The sequence below is a fragment of the Carex rostrata genome, chromosome 2 (assembly GCF_964058835.1).
Source record: "Carex rostrata chromosome 2, lpCarRost1.2, whole genome shotgun sequence".
In the NCBI taxonomy this organism is placed as follows: domain Eukaryota; kingdom Viridiplantae; phylum Streptophyta; class Magnoliopsida; order Poales; family Cyperaceae; genus Carex; species Carex rostrata.
In genome coordinates, this window is record NC_135919.1 from 15856657 (window position 1) to 15873427 (window position 16771).

Sequence of the window (16771 nt, forward strand, 5' to 3'; positions counted from 1 at the left end):
TTATTTGTCAATTAATATGTTATTTCGTAAAACATTCTTTTATAAAAATGTGTCAAAAAGATAAAAAAAAAACATATATATTATTTTAGGAATGTTATTTGTTATCTAATTTAAAGTTTTTTTTTATGAATACATGTTATTTTGTATGAATATTTTTTGTTTTTTATAATATATTTACGTTACAATGCACAAATACAATATTTGTCATTAATTAAGAAAATCACTGACGTGTCTGCCGTCTGTGTAATTCATCAATCATCAATGGTGATTTCTAACTTGATTAAATTAGTTTGATATGTGCAGTCTAATATTCACAAATCTAGGACCATTACAGTATGCAGAAAATGTAAATGTTTCCTGACATTTTTTTCTTAGAAATAAAAACTTCTATTAATTTGTATAAAGATAAAACTACAAGACTCATTATTATTATTTATTATTTCTAAATAATATACTTGTGATTTCATTTCTTGCCAATATAAATCACCACAATTTAAATTATAAGTTTTAAGCACCGTGTCAACGTGCAATCATAATATAAAAAAAAATAAGACCCAAAGCAAATCATCACAATTAGGCATTAGCGGATCCCAAGCAGGCAAAATTGAAAAGTGGTTAATAGGCTTCCACGTTGTCATGACGAAAATGTGGTGGTTAATAGGCTTCCACGCCGTCATGACGAGAAAAAAAAGGGTAGAATTTCATATATACCACTCAAAAACTGTGAAATTATGTATTTATCATTCAAATTTTTATAATTACATATTTACTATCTAAAAATTTAATAACTCACATATTTACTCAATTAATAAAAAAAATGAAATTTATTAAGTTTAATATTATATAAAATACAATTAATCAGTTATTTAGTCTCTTCTCCTCTACCCGTTCCTCTTCTGCACTCATATTTTCCTCTCGTCTTTTTTAACATAACTTTATCCTTTATGCTAAAACTCTCCCGTCATCTCATCTCTCCCGCTGAAACTCAGAAAGATGGATAGTAGACTCGGAGATTAGTATTCCACCTCCAGCTTAATCGTCTAAAACAAGGTAACTACTCCACTTTTTCTAACAAAATAACTCGTAATGAAGTCGACGCTGATATTGCAACCCCTTATCAAAGTAGTTTGAGAATATGCGTTTTGTTACTAGGTCAGTTAAAAATAGCGTGAGTCTTTTAGCTGATAGGAACTCAAATGGTGTAAGGAGAGAGAGATGGAGCTAAGTTAGTCATTGATTAATTATTATTTTATGTATATTAAACATAATTAATCTGAGTTTTGGTTATATTTGATATATACTAAAGTTATATTGAGTAAATACGTGAGTTATTAGATTTTTAGATGATAAATACGTAATTTTACTATTTTTTAGTGGTATGCATGAAATTCTCCCAAAAAAAAGGATCAATTCAAAGCAGCACCAGGGCAATGGTCGAGGGAAAACAAATTTAAACATGTCTTAATAGTTAATACTAATTAGTAGTTCATAAACCCAATATCGAACCTAATCACAAAACCCTCTCACTACTTTTTCGTCTCCCTTCCCTCCAAAAAAAAAAAAACAGATGCCCCTTTCTTTCCCCTTCCCCTCCGTCTCCTCTCCAGTAAAAACCCTAACACTAAGGATGCCTCTAACACGATCGTCCACGCGATTTCGTTCTAGCGGTACTGAGGTCACGAAATCGCACCTAAACCCAAGTAAGTTCTGTCAATCGCACTCGGTAATGTTTGATTTTGCTGTTAGAAGGAGAACAAGAGATTATTCCTCCCGGAAATTTTGAATTCGTGTTAAACTTAACCCATAATCATACTGCTCTTTTAAATCAGCATAAATGAAAATATTTGGTTTTGCAGCTGCCGAACACAGAGAAGAAAATCAAAGAAGAAAGAGGATTAGACAAGATACTAAAACCAAAGTAGAAACTCCAAATGGCGTGGATCCTAATAGAGCATGCCCTAAGGTAAATATTCTGAGCAGAAAGCAGGGCACCAGTACTCGTTTGATCATTTTTGCGCCCATGCCCATTGTGTTTTCCTCTTTCTCTTATGACCGCCGCTTAATTGCATGGGCTGGGTTAAATGGTGGCTTATTTGGGTTAAATTGAAGCTTGGTTGCACAACTGAGGTTCAATACTTAAGTATGTCAAATAACAATCAGTTAAAGCTCATTGAAGTCAGGTTCATTTAAGTCAAAATACAAATTTGTAAATTAGTCCATTTAAGTCAGGTTCAATGTATGTACTGGCCGAATACATGACAATCTTTAGTCCAAATACTATTTTTCCATTTTTGTTTGATATTCCTTCAACATGAGATTAACAAGCTTTATTACAGTTTGAAAGGCTGCCTGATATAGAGGACTTTAGTTACATCAAGAAATCTTTAAGTAAGTGCATACTTCAATGAGGGTTCTCTTGCTACTAATTTTGATACGAGGACATTGTTTTAATTGAAATCACTGTTGCATTAGAAAATTTGTAGGTTAGAAAATAATTAGGGCTTTTTGTGTAATTCTGAAAAAAAGAAGGTTGCTTTACAAAAACTTATACCCCTATACAATTTATTCTATTGGTCTTCTGATACTTTTGTTTTCCTAATCTAATAGGTAGCAAGGAGCAGTCAACTTCCATTCGGTTGGGAACGACAATTAATGCTACCACCGTGTCCAAAGGTAGTTGTAATTTAATAAAATATCAGTTTGTTCGAAAATGGAAAAATGTGAGTATGTTGATTGCAGTGTTGCATTAGAAAAATTTCAGGTTAGAAGATAATTAGGGCCTTTTGTGTAACTTTGAAAAAATGTTGCTTTACAAGAACTTACCTCTATAAATTTATTCTCTTGACCTTCTTATACCTTTGTTTTCCTAATCTAATAGGTAGCAAGGAGCAGTCAACTTCCATTCGGTTGCAAACGGGAATTAGTGTTACCACTGTGTCCAAAGGTAGTTGTAATTTTAATGAAAAATCAGTTTATTTGAAAATGGAAAAATTGTGAGTATGGTTGATGCAGTGAAAGCCCCTGAGAACTGGGAGAAGCTTTTAGAAGGGATAAAGAAAATAAGATGCTCAGAAGATGCACCAGTCGACACCAAGGGCTGTGAAAAAGCCGGCAGCCTTCTACCTCCTAAGGTAATTCTGGCTTCTCTCCACCAATATTTTCTTTATTAGTTTTTTTTTTTTTTTTTTTTGGCAATTGAGATGTATGTATTTTTCCAAACAAGCTATATATTTAACATTTCAGGAAAGGAGGTTTGCTGTTTTGATTTCATCAATGCTATCGAGCCAAACCAAGGACGAAGTTACACATGGCAAGTCCTCCTACCTCAAGATGTCTCATTTTTATTATTGCATTTGTTGGTGTGTTTTTTTTGCATTGTACTGATCAATTTTTATATTGGTTTTCTTTTACCAAAAAATAGGTGCTGTAGAGCGTCTTTCTAAGAACGGTTTACTGGATCCTGAAGCAATTGTCAAAACCGATGAAGCAACCATCAGAGATTTGATTCGCCCGGTATGTAACACACCAAGAATGTAGAATTTGTATGGTTTATTAATCAGTGGAGCTTCAATATGCTTCAGTTAATCTCGAATGTTGAATCAAAGTCCTGGTTTGAGCAACTGAGTGTCAGTTTTATGCTATTTACCTTCATTTGGTTAAAAACACACACTAAAAGTAACAAAGAAAAGTCAGTGGTCAAGTTAACAGGATTCCCATACCACTTATTAAATGTAGGGCAGGATTGGCCTGTCTTCCACTATCATAATCAAAGAAAATTTCATTTCTTTTAGTAACGTGCTTGCATCTCTTTTTAACTCTTTTAATTTTGCCTGTCTTCTGTTGGTAATCTCACTACTAGGTGGGTTTTTATCCCAAAAAGGCTTCATTCATTAAAATGGCTGCTCAGACATGTTTAGAGAAATATGGAGGAGACATCCCTAGCTCTTTACCTGATCTTCTTTCTCTTAAGGGAGTTGGTCCCAAAATGGCCCACCTGGTACTATAGCAACTTGTCTCCCTCTCTTGTCTATTTTGAACTTGGAACTGCTCCTATCTGATGTATTGAATCAACCAGGTAATGGGCATTGCATGGAATGATATCCAGGGAATTTGTGTTGACACGCACGTGCATCGTATCTCTAATCGTCTTGGATGGGTATTCAAGCCCGGGACTAAACAGGTACCTTTTGTCGTTTCTAGTGATGGGCTGAGCCATTCCCAATGCACTTGATGTCTTGACCTAAAAATGAAACCTGAAATCCAAATTTTAATTTTCTAGATGGAGTCATATGCATCATATTATTAGGAAGGTAAAAAAGTTGACTGTACTTCTCATGATTTTCTGGATTTTATGGCATTCTATTTTTAAATGAATTTGATTTGGGTTAGGTCTGGCTGACTTAGCAACTCTTTTTTGTAGAAAACATCGAGCCCAGAAGAGACGAGAGTGGCACTTGAGGCGTGGCTACCAAAAGATGAATGGTCTCCTATCAATCCCCTTCTGGTACATTTTAGTCAGTTTTGTTTTTAATTCAAAAACGTGGTATTTGGACAGGCAGAATAGGCTCATTGCTTTAGAGCAGCACTAGGATAAGCCATAATTTTTTTTTTGTCAAAAAAAAGGAAAGCGAAGCTCTTGTTCCTTTAATGGATCAGGTGGTCTACTTGGCCTCTTATTTTCAGAAAAAAGTGAATAAATGACTAACATAAATCATAATAACGGTAATAACGGCAATCGGGATTTGGATAAAAACCACCAGACCAAGATACAAAGAATTGATAAAATTTTATAAGCCTCTGACTTCCATGTCTTCAATAAGTATAGGTTGGCTTTGGGCAAACAGTGTGTACTGCTCGCTTTCCCAAGTGCGGCATTTGTGAAATAAACAAAATCTGCCCCTCTGCTTTCAAAGAATCATCAAGCCCCAGAGCAAAAACGTCAAAACCTATGAAACGCAGCTCAATGGAAGAATCTTGATTGACATTTCTCAGTTAATTTGCATATTCTCCGATCTATATGGCCATGAAGTGCTCTTGTGCATATTTTTGATGTAATATTATTACTTAATGCTATATTGCAAACCATCTTTAATATGGGGGTGTGTGGGGTTGCAATTGAGCGTAAATGCGTAATTCTAGCCTGTGCCATTTAATCATTTTGTTGTTTTTTGGAATGGAAGAATTTGCTCTCATATTGTTGTGTACAGAAACATTCATACTAATGGATCAACTTGTTCTGCAACCAAACTAAAATTCGTCTCAACGTGTTTCATTAACCAGAGGGGGACATCATATTGATTGTTACGCTCATTAAAAAGTTCTACTAGAACATTACATTGTATCTAATTTTCAAATTTGCAGAGAAGAGGTGGAAAAGTTAAATGAATTAATAAAAAAAGCGCACTTAACATAAGAGAATTGTATTTTCATTAAAAATTAAATCTCACTTACGGTTGTTATTATATCCCAACAAATCTATATTAAAATAGAGATCTTTTTTTCATGTGCCCGCGATAAGCCCTTCAGTCCTTGTTACTTCTGGGAAGTGGCCCGTTATCAATGAACAAATAATAATATAATTCTTCGTCGGCCCGTTAATATGGAATAAATAATAATACTAGATTAATGTTAAAGCTAATTAAATCACAAAATCAGAGTGGCGCAGCGGAAGCGTGGTGGGCCCATAACCCACAGGTCCCAAGATCGAAACTTGGCTCTGATATTTTTTTCCTATTTTCAAAAAACTTCCAATCTTTTCTATTTTCAAAATTTTCTTCATACTCTTCTTATTTTTACAAATTATTGCACACTTTTATTTTTTCGGAATTTTTCGCGAACAGTTAAAAGGTTCCGGTCCATGCCAACTTTATACGCTGTAAGCCTACTGGTGAAGAGTGAAGACATGGAAACCGAGGCTTATGGACTTTTTTTTTAAACGGGTTTCTCCTAAAAAAATAATAATAATAATATTTTTTTTCCTTTTCTTTTGTTTGCATGCCTGCTAGCATCTATGAAGGTTACAGATGGAAAATTGGAATTCCACAAAAAATAAAAGGCATAACTATGCTTTCCTGTGTTTTCTCTCGTTCAGCATTTCCTCTTGTGTGTTCCAGAGACGTACAAATAAACAACATTTAAGTAAGAAAGGGCAGATCGGTTTTCATGGATCATGGCTGCTTGACCGCACAAAAAAAAAAAAAAAGTGTCGAAAAAACCCAAACCACAACCAACAAAAAAAAATCCAGGTCAAACTAAACATTGCAAAATCATGACAGAAGCAAAGCAAACAATCAAACAGCATTCTTTCTTTTGTAAATTCCCTATTATCTTTCTTGCAAACCTACGAAAATAATGTAATAAGTGATAAAAGTGAATCTAATGAGAAGTGAGAACAATGCTATACACTTGAATACCAAATTCAACCAAGGCCTGTACAAAAGTAGCTTCTATTGATCTTTTTATGGTTCAAATATTGTCTAGCAATGAAGCAATAACTAAATGTCAGCTCCTCCGACTGCCGGGCCTATCCCCACCGCTCCTACTCGCCGGTGTCACTGTGGGGCTGCCAGCAGTAGAGGCAGTAGCACCACCACCAAGTGCAGCTGCCGCTGACTCCACATGTGTTAACAAATACTCGTATATCTTCTTCCTTAGCCTTTCAACGGTCTCCTTGGGCACACTGCCCGTCTCCACTGTCACCTCCACCTCTCCCTCTGCTGCACCAGCCACATCCTCTCCTCCATCTCTTCTCTGCCCCACCACATCGAGCCAATCATTAACCCTCTTGAGCTGGGACAACATCCCCGCCACACGATCCCTGTCCCACAACGCCGGGGCCGCCACGTCAGCATCAAGAAACCTCTCCACAAACCCCAAGAACCAACTTGTGGTCTCCTCCTTCAGCCCTCTTGCCATCTCGGCAGCCTCCTCCATACCTTCCTGGCCATGTGTCCACTCTCTGACCTCCACCGAGGCTGGTGGTGGTGGTGGTGATCGGTGCCGTCTCGCCACAGGTCGAGACTTGGAAGGAGTAGAAGGAGAGGATTTTGCAGGTGCTGGAGAATCACCAGCCACTACAGCTGTGACTACCGGGGGAGTGGCAGCTGATGGTGATGGGAGAGCAGATCTAGGACCATAGAGAGTGAAAGGGGTGATGTCGGTAGAGAGGGCAGCATGGACCCAGGAGGCAGCGAGGTGTCGGTGGTCAGAGGTGACACGGATGGTTTCTTCTGGGGTTGGGTCAGGTGGGACAGTAGAATCAGAAGAACTGGCCACCTGGGTGGAGTTGGATTTAGAGAGGGAATCAGCAACGAGGCTTGCACGGGTTAAGGTCGAATGGAGGGAGAGAAATTGCTCTACAGTTGGTTGAGGTGAGTCTTCTCTTGCTGAGGTACGAAGTTCAGCATAATTGCTGTTAAGTAAATTTCATTTGAAAAATATCAAAGAAAAGCTAATTTGCAATTTTGCAATGATGACAGGAATCAAATCAAAATTCTATATGGGCGTGTTCGGTTGCCGGGTGGGAACTGGAATGGGTTTGGGTCCAATTTGAATGGCCGAAACACTATTCACGTGGGAAAAAAAAAATTCACTCGAATGGCCGAAACACTATTTGGGTCAGAGTGAATTTTTTTTTTCCCACGGGAACAGTGGCACGACGAACACGCCCTATATATGTTCTACAATATCTTTTTATCCAGAAATTTGCTTTCAAAATCCCCCTTTTATTATGAATTTTAGTTTCGACAATTGTGGTACTTTTTTAAGGTTGAACTATTGTGAGAAAATAATAGCAACAGTTTCTCAATGTCAACAAGACCTTTTCTCTGTTTTTAACTGCTGCAAAGCCTCCTCCATGAAGGAAAACCATGCATTAGTATTCACAACCATATATCACCACCAAATTGAATTCTCCTTTTATAATTCTATAAATTGCCCATGTTCCAATCATATTTGCTAGTTAGCACAGTTTCTAGGAAGGGGGGTCATGTGGGTCCCAGATTTAAATCAGATCTAAGTTGGGATTCCTTTATATATTTCCTTCTTTGTATTTGAAACTCTGCATTGATAATCATTCCATCAAAAATTCACCTCATCTTGTTTAAAACACACCAATGATGGCTTTATTAAAACAACATATTGGTTTAACATATTAAAACAACATCTTGATGTTTGTGATTTTCAATAAATTATTAAGGTGTTTCATACAATTGAAGGGCATTTCCAGTTTGCGAGATTGTAAAGTAGTCATAAATAAACGCCATATGAAAATTGTACAACTGATAACCAGAGGTCCTTGCATAGTAACACGTCATAAATAAAAGCCACATGAACATGGATCATCCTGGTCATTATCCTAATTAATACCAATTAATAATAGGACAAATTAGGTTGAACTACTGTAATATAATAATGCAATAAAATATCTGTTGAGAAAGTGACATTATACCTGAGGCACCTTAGCAAGGTCTCAGCAGCAGAAGCTTCTTGCAGAGCTTCTATAGCTGCTTGCTCAGCTGCATCTCTATAAATCACAACCTCCTGCTTTCCACAAGAAAAATCCAAATTAGCTAACATATTCATACTAAATGTTCTAAATATAGATATTGCATTACAAATTGCAATCTCTCGGAAAAAGCATAAAATTTCTTTTGCAAACAAACAATAACAAGAATAAAACAACAAGAAACAGATCCAAGGCCTAAGACTAAGAGCTTGACAAGATGACTCAAAATTTTGTATTTTTTAGGGTGAGATAACCGTGAACGGAGGCGGGAGGTGATTTTATGACCTCTTTTTGTTTTTCCAAATAGCCCAGATCTCTGTTTTTGCCAATATGTTTATACACATATTTCTCAGATTCTTCCTAGGACCTAACCAGTTGAGAACTTTACCAGGATGCAATTGCATTACCTTCCCAAGCTTAGAAATGGAAGAAGGCAGGGATCCCCATGAAGCAGTACTTTTTGTCAATTTTCTACTATTAACAGGAACTTTCACTAGATTGCTTAAAGAGAGACTGCTAGGTGCTTCATTTGTTTTCTTCACAAGCGGAGTTCTCTGTTTGCTCAGTTTCTCTGAATCTTCAGGTGCTGATCTTAAACTGGTTTTCTTTGTGGGGGTTTGCGGCTTGTTTTCTTCCTTCGGCGGCGGCAGCGGTTTTTCATCAGCAGTTGGTTTTCTTTTAGGAACCTGTAATTCAAATAATAGAGTTAGTCTACCTGTGCTTAAAGAGATTCAGGAAAAATAGTTCACTGTGCTTAGAGAGATTCAGCAAGATTACAGAAATAGAGTTAGTGAACTACTGTTTTATATATATATATATATATATATATATTTTGTCAAGTGCAATCAGGATTTTTTACTGGAGCTTATTTTATATTTTTGTTTGCTTTTATATGCATCAGGATTATGGTGTAAGGATAACACCAAACGACTTATTTTTTTTTTTATTTTGCACAAGTTTGAAAGTTGGTCTACCTAACTGGTATAATGACATCTAATTAAGTACCTCGTCATTCTTTTCTTTTATCTGAACTATTTTATCATTTTAAATACAATAACAGATAAGTTCAATTAATGGTAATATATAACCTATGCAACTCTCCCTCGTATTTTACTTTATTTTCATGAACTATGACAAAACAAGATTTTCACATAATAATTGTACCATATAAAGAAACAATAACTAAAAAGAAAAAGAAACCATACTGAAGAGCTTCGTGCTTCAGGTTTAGTCGATGCCTTGGCTGGCCTAGGATTGGAAAAATCCCTTCCCTTAAGTGGCTCTCCATTTCCATCCCAGCTCTTTCTCAAAGCTTTTGGCCCTGACAAGCTCGCAATCGAAGTACTTCCAATTGAATTCCCACTAGTTTGTTTTCGACCAGTCACCTTTAGTACAGAAGCCGCTTTCTCCAATAGCCCCATCCTTGATCTTGCCGGTGTACTTTCCTTATTCTTACCTCCAATTGAAAGTCTGTCGAATGTGACAGGAAGTGAGTGACAACTTGTTGGAGAAGAAGGAATTGACCTAGACAACGACCTTGACCTGGCATTACTGTTGGACTCCTTTTCTCTTCTCTCCTCTACACTACTTACTGATTGCTTTGAAAGAGATGAGCTCGATCTGCTCAATGATGCCTTCTTGCTTTCCATTGTTTCAATTTTGGGGACAATGGGACTGGGTTTCCTTACCTTGCTCTTCTCCTTCTCTGTCGTTATTTTGTTGTTGCTATTGGTTTTCATTGTGGCAGCGGCAGTAGTGGCCGTGAGATCTTCAGGGGTGCCAATGCAGTTGTGCCGTCCAGGAATTGGTCTGAGACCCCAGGCAACTGGTACAGGAGAGGCCGGTTCAAGATGGTCAATGTAAATAAATTGTCCCAACTGAATCTTGTCGCTTGAGATTAGATCATTGTCTTCTTCGCTTAGAGAGACATAGGTGGCATGAGAGGAGTCAGAGAGCTTGAGGTAGAAGCCTTGGCTGGAGTACAGGTCCCCACCTGCCAGTGCTGGCACAATGCCGACGACTTGGAGGAGTGTGGAGCGGTGGGGCTCACCAGCCGGCTTGGGGTCGCCATTCATTTGCTGAAGGAGCTTGAGAAGGGCTCCTTGAACTAGGATTGCCATTTTCTTACTTGGATCACCAAATTATGCCAATTAATTACCTGCAAGACAAAATGGATAATTAGAAGAACAGGAATAAGACTAAGTTCAAGATAAAAGAACAGCAGTAAGAGTAACTCTTTTAGTGTTTAAAAAGAATCAAAATAACCCCTAAGAGTACTAAACATAAAAAAAAATCATAATTTCAACCCTTGACAACTAATACAACACGACAACTATTATAACAAAAAAGTTTCAAAATTAGAAAAAAAAAAAAAACTGGATGTGTGAATATGTCTAACAAAAAAATAAATCGGAAAAAAGGAAAAACTCCATTTATGCCTTTTCCGGTTGAGAAAAAAATAAAGTACCAGTATTTAATGAAAAATAACCTACGAAGAAAAAAGGAAGGATGCAGCTACTGGCATTTTTGTGATAGAGGTGGTCAATGATCAAGCCAAAGTGGAAAAGTAGAGATTGGACAAATATGTGTCAGAAAATTTAAACCACTGGCGGAAAACAAAATTTAAACAAATTAGTATTGAAGTGTGAATGCAGCGAGGAGAGAGAAGCAGCACATCTGCACATGGCAAGCCCTGAAAGCCCATGTGCTATTATTAGTTGGAGATTGGGTCAGTAATCAGTGTGACAGAGAAAAAATAACGAAACAAATAATATTAACACATTAACAAAATTACGTTGTTAGCCTCTACCAAGTGTTTTATTGACCAAATTATTTTCTAATTACTTGAAAAAAAAAATCACATGGGTCCAATCCTTTATTTATCCTTTTCATAGGGAGGGGAAGCACAAAGGCAGAAACCATTGGAACCGACTTTTACTCGGTAAAAAATATGACGAAATTTTGCTACAATATAGAGTCCTATTGATTTTCACGAGTTGTTGAAGTTTCAAATAAGTAATAGAAAACAATACGAGCTTACAGTTTAAAGAGCTGAGAAAAGGTTCAAAACGGAAATAGGAGGATCCTTTAGTTCCAAAACTTCTTCTTCACAAATTACAACTTAATACTCAGAACAAACATTATTCATTCTACAGAAAAATTAACAGAATTAATGTGTTGAAAGATTTCCGCAGTAGAACAAATACTCCATTGCTCCAATTTTCCAGTTATTTCATCCTACCCATAAGAGTAATAAAAATTGAAAATTTGGTGGGGGGCTCAAGGGCTGTAACTTGAGCGAATCTCAAAATTAGAAGCGGAGAACGTGGAGCCAGAATTTATTTACTGCAGAATAGTCAACGAAAGCGAATATAAACGCTGATAAAGAATCAGCGCGGGAAATATAAAACTTTCTCAAAAAATTTAGGTTCCGAAACTACAAAAAATAAATTATACATCCGTGTTGCCAAATTGAAATAATTTCTGATAACAAAATCTAGACGAACAAAAAAAAATACAACCGCTAAAGCCTACTCAAATTACCTCTTTCTTTGTTTAACTCCGTCTTTTACTGAGATTAAACTACGACGGGAGAGGGAAGCGGCGAAGAGAGAAAGAGAGAGAAGCTGCAAGCAATGAGAAAAGAGAGGCCCATGGGTGGAAACAAATCCCAAACTTCTTCGCTATCAGAGAAGCGGTTTATTCTCTTTTTGGAACTCTCTTTTGTAGAAGTGGGTAAGGAGAGAAGTTCACATCAGATCTGGGGGCAACTTATTTTGTGATTATTTTAGAGGATATGGCCATAATAATATCATAATATGGGTGAGATGCTGACGTCACGCATTGCCCGGCGAATGTGAATTTAATCATTTTTACTTGAAGCAGGAATCGCCAAGTGTTTGCCACCTGGGTCACTGCCACTCGGCCCCACTTCGTATGTTCACTTGTAAATTGTAATATGTTGTGCTCTACTCTTTTGATTAGGCCTTGCGGTGCGGTCTACGACTCAGCACACGTTGCGCCGTGTTCTTTTAGTCCTCAAAGCATCTACAGACGGAACGATCTGGAGGGAAAAGGTGAAATTATGTATTAACTTTTTGGCGGTGAACAGCGGAGAACTTATCAGAACGCGGTGCATGCGTGAGAAAAAAAGGTTCAGTGCTGATTAGGGTTGACAACTTGACAAGCCCATCGTATTTATTTTTAAATTTTTAACAAAAACATAAAAGCTCAGGTGCTAAAATAAATTTATTAAATAAAATTTATATTAATCTTTATGTATGTACATAAAGAGTTATCATTTTTTTATTTTTCTATGTATAAATAAATAAGTTTGATAGAGTGAGGCTATGATACTGTTGGCATGCATGTTACATAACAGTATGGGCTATCGACCCGTATATTTATTTTTGAAGTTCAGTCAATCGTAACTGTTTTAACATGATCAGCATATGAAAGTGTACTTGCAAAATAAATTTTATATATTTTTATAATTTTTATACTATATTTTAGATAGATAAAAAATCACTTAATCCGAAAATTATAGACTATTCAAAATCATAAATATTCTATCTATTTAAAAAATGTAAAAAGTTTCTAAAAAACTGTAAAATTTGACAACAAACATATTTTTTTATGAGAGTTTCAATATCTCATGTCTTTCATACCTCATCATACCTTATGTTTTATATTTTTGTTTTCAAAGTCTAAATTATCAATATGAACCGTTCAACATAATATTCATACTAAAATATGCTTGGAGACCAAATTTTATAATTTTTGGAAACAATTTACTATTTAGATAGATAGAAAATCAGTGCAAAGACAGAGCAAGACATTGATGAGAACTGAGAAGTAAAAACTAGTAAAGCAGTGCTGCTTAGAGTTGAGACTGAGATTGTATCGGAACGAAACTAGGGATGGGAGACATCGAGTTCTACGAATATATAGAAGTAACCAGGAAGATTTATATGACAATAATTTCATCCTTATTGCGTCTCTATTTAAAGGTGAGAAAATATTAATAGATCATGCATTTTTTTTCTTAAAGGAGAGTGATAAATATTGTATGCACGTGATAAGCAATTTAAAATAATGGTTCATATATCTATAAAATATAATGGTGAAATAGTTTTATTCATACAATTAATGATATAATAAATTTAAAAATCAAGAACTTATATAGGTATATTAATTTTGTTCTAAGTTGCTGCACAGAAATTAACTCTACATGTATCAAAATGCATATCTTTTACGTGAACAAATATCAAGTGAATTAATTGACTGAGTTGATATTCTATAACATCGAAAAACTTGAATTTAAAATGATATTGGAGAACTTCATAAGATTAGGTGCAGTGATCATATGAAGAGGCGATCTCACAATAAATAAAAATAGGTAAACACTAGAAACATGGTTCGTGCACTATAACTCTTTATTCTCAGAAAAATAAATAAATACAAGTAAACAATAGCCATGATCTGTGCACTAAAAAATATTACCACTATTAAACATAACTGAATAATGAGTAGAACTAAGGTGGTCTTAAGTTCAACAAGTCTCTTTGCAAACTCAATTCTAAAACATATCGTATTGACTTTAAACGATGAATCTGAACCGTTAAAATTCATCTATCTTACAAGTTGTCACACCCCCGATCCGGAGGTGCGACGATGCAGCCGCGTCTATTTACCATTCAATTAATACAACATAAGGCATGGATCTTTTTATGCATTGCCAATAGCATCCATTATTTTTGCCACATCCCAAATTTATTTACAACAATTATCTGACATTTTATAGTGGATAATGCTAGAGATATATTCTCTGCACCCTGTCAGATATAATAAACCCAAATTCCATACCTTTAGGTGGCCCTGCTGTCAAATATTACCCGGAAGCGCTCTTTATCTTCATATAATAAACCTGTAACCCACAAGGGGAAACGAGTGAGAAATAATAAATTATTTCTCAGTGCTGATTGCCACTCAGATTATTGGATTCGAAGGAAATCCATATTCAGAATGAAATCACCGCACGAGAAACAAACAGTTCATTATATAATGACGAATGCAATGCTCAATAATAGCATCCAATTGAACAACAAATTTTAGATAAATAAATCAGAATAGATGGTTTGGGTCAATGTCTTTTAAACCATAAAGTCTGGTAATGTTTGGAACCTAATCTTTACAACCACTAAGTCTAGTAATATTTGGTTTCTTAACTTTACAATTTCTAGTCTGGTAACACTGATAGATACTATAACATGTATCTGTCGTGTCAGGGCTTATACCGTTCTAACTATCCTGACACCTGATTAACGAAAACAATACGAAATCAATATCATAATACTGTCATTATCGGAAATAAAATCAATGATAAGATAGTTACCACAGTTCATTAGTCTTACAGTCACAATTAACATTTATCCAATATCCCCTATCCAACCGGTACTGGATTTAGTTGGGGCCATTCACCATATGCGCATAAGGGTACTGGAGTAAAGTCTAGTAGCTAGCTAGACTTTACGATATATTAATTCTTTTTCTCCACTATATGGAGGTTCAAGGATTACAGTATTTAATATTCATTCAATTCAATCACTATGGTCTCAATCAATCATTTGCAATAAGAATCATCCAATCGATACACAATATCAACATGACAGTCAATAGACTTACCTGTAATTCAGTTTCAATTTTATTGGGCTATGCATATGATGCAACAGTTCAATCAATGCAGTCAATCAAATATTCAAAATGCACAGCGAGTTACGATTTAATTCCTAGTCATGAATCTCAGACTAATCCAATAACCTCGCACCTGATATCGTAGGATCACGAGTGAGGTCACTAGCGATCTGTTCTTTCTGAATATTCCATCCCATCAATCTCTTTCGTAATTATGCCTACTTTAGAATAATATAAATACTATAATCAATATATGCAATATTTTCAGATAGTATAGCATTGCATATGTTTCAATATTAAAATCTTAATTTGAAGGCTTGACCTAAAAGAATTCAAACCCTATAGCATTTCTGTCAGGTTCCAAAGCACAATAAATTTTACTAACTATATTTACTTTCTAATGGGATGAAAGCCCAATTCAATTTATTTCTAAAATTTACTTATCAATCCGAAGGCATGTTAATCAATTCAATTTTTATTCTTCAAATTTCTAACTGATTTTGTATATGTCATTTTACCCTAAAACCCCTCTGACAAGGAATATTACCAACTCATAGGAACTTCATCAAATTGAACCTTCCATTCTATAGCTGATTATATACTTCATATTTTTTTTATTATTCACTTTAGTCCCTTTAACATGATTAATTTACCAATTTAGGAAACTTTACCATTTAGCCCACTAAATAGTGAACTATATCAAAACCGAGAATAAACATTGGTACTGAATGATACCAGTGTCGAGAGATGCCAAGTCATTAATTGATCAGTCTCAACTCTTTGGTTGGAGAGAAATCAGTACCAAAAAGGGCATCGGTACCAAGCTGAGGTTTAAACTCAATAAAGAAGATAATAAAAAGGAATAAGACTTTCAACCACTTGTGGAACTAAATTTACAGCAAGATAGCACTTGTGTGCTCCATTTCTCAAAGGTTATAATTAGAACCCTAATCTTGATAGAAAAAGCACAATCAAGATAAATTTAGAAAATTACCCAATAAGACAAGAACCGTATAGAGCTTAGAGTGCTACCATGGCTAGTGATTCATATCTCAAGAGCATGACCATTGACCAATAATGGAGAGAGAGATTTAACTCTTATATATATATATATATATATTTTTTTTTTTTTCCCTTTCTTTTTACAGGAGAGAGTAGACCCCAAATGAGGGGAATTTAAGGTGAGGTGATCACCCAACATGAGCCGTGGTTTTGGCCATTTGGTCAAAATTTTATTTATTTATTTATTTATTATTATGATTATTATGATTATTATTATTATTTTGAAAGATAAGATCAAGAAAAAGTAGAAGGGTGAATCATCCATCATGAGCCGTGGCTAGTAAGCCACATTGGCTATTTTATTTTTATTTTCTTCTTCTCTTTTTTTTTATTTTATTTATTTAAAATTGGCATTTTTATAATTTTTACCTTAATTTCTTTTAAACTTTATAAATCAGTCCCAAAACTTAAAAATAATATTATAATTATAACTATGTGGTTAATCCTCTATTCTATCTATTAATTTGTCTGAGTTTCGAATATTCGAACAATTTGGAATTTCAAATTAAC

At 35.3% G+C, this 16771-nt stretch overlaps 2 protein-coding genes across 4 annotated transcripts; one reads left to right on the plus strand and one right to left on the minus strand.

The window, feature by feature from the left end:
* The first annotated feature begins 1400 nt into the window (after nucleotides 1–1400).
* Nucleotides 1401–5192, plus strand: ATNTH1 (DNA glycosylase superfamily protein). Its single transcript, XM_078293874.1, has 12 exons — nucleotides 1401–1700; nucleotides 1857–1963; nucleotides 2337–2388; nucleotides 2608–2673; nucleotides 2879–2944; nucleotides 3013–3131; nucleotides 3244–3310; nucleotides 3422–3513; nucleotides 3860–3997; nucleotides 4076–4180; nucleotides 4421–4504; nucleotides 4826–5192. Exons 1-12 carry the CDS (start codon nucleotides 1568–1570, stop codon nucleotides 4976–4978), a joined length of 1182 nt encoding a protein of 393 aa, XP_078150000.1. The 5' UTR covers nucleotides 1401–1567; the 3' UTR covers nucleotides 4979–5192.
* A 1034-nt stretch (nucleotides 5193–6226) lies between these two features.
* LOC144545422 (uncharacterized) lies at nucleotides 6227–12285 on the minus strand. 3 transcript variants are annotated; one of them, XM_078294003.1, is made up of 5 exons: nucleotides 12050–12285; nucleotides 9712–10664; nucleotides 8914–9192; nucleotides 8450–8541; nucleotides 6227–7411 (listed from the first exon to the last, which is right to left on the minus strand). In XM_078294003.1, exons 2-5 carry the CDS (start codon nucleotides 10624–10626, stop codon nucleotides 6502–6504), a joined length of 2196 nt encoding a protein of 731 aa, XP_078150129.1. In that variant the 5' UTR covers nucleotides 10627–10664; nucleotides 12050–12285; the 3' UTR covers nucleotides 6227–6501. The 3 variants fall into 3 exon arrangements, with proteins under 3 accessions (XP_078150129.1, XP_078150132.1, XP_078150121.1); XM_078294006.1 differs by lacking the exon at nucleotides 12050–12285 and adding an exon at nucleotides 10974–11458; XM_078293995.1 differs by lacking the exon at nucleotides 12050–12285 and having other exon boundaries at nucleotides 9712–10737.
* Between the last annotated feature and the right edge of the window lie 4486 nt (nucleotides 12286–16771).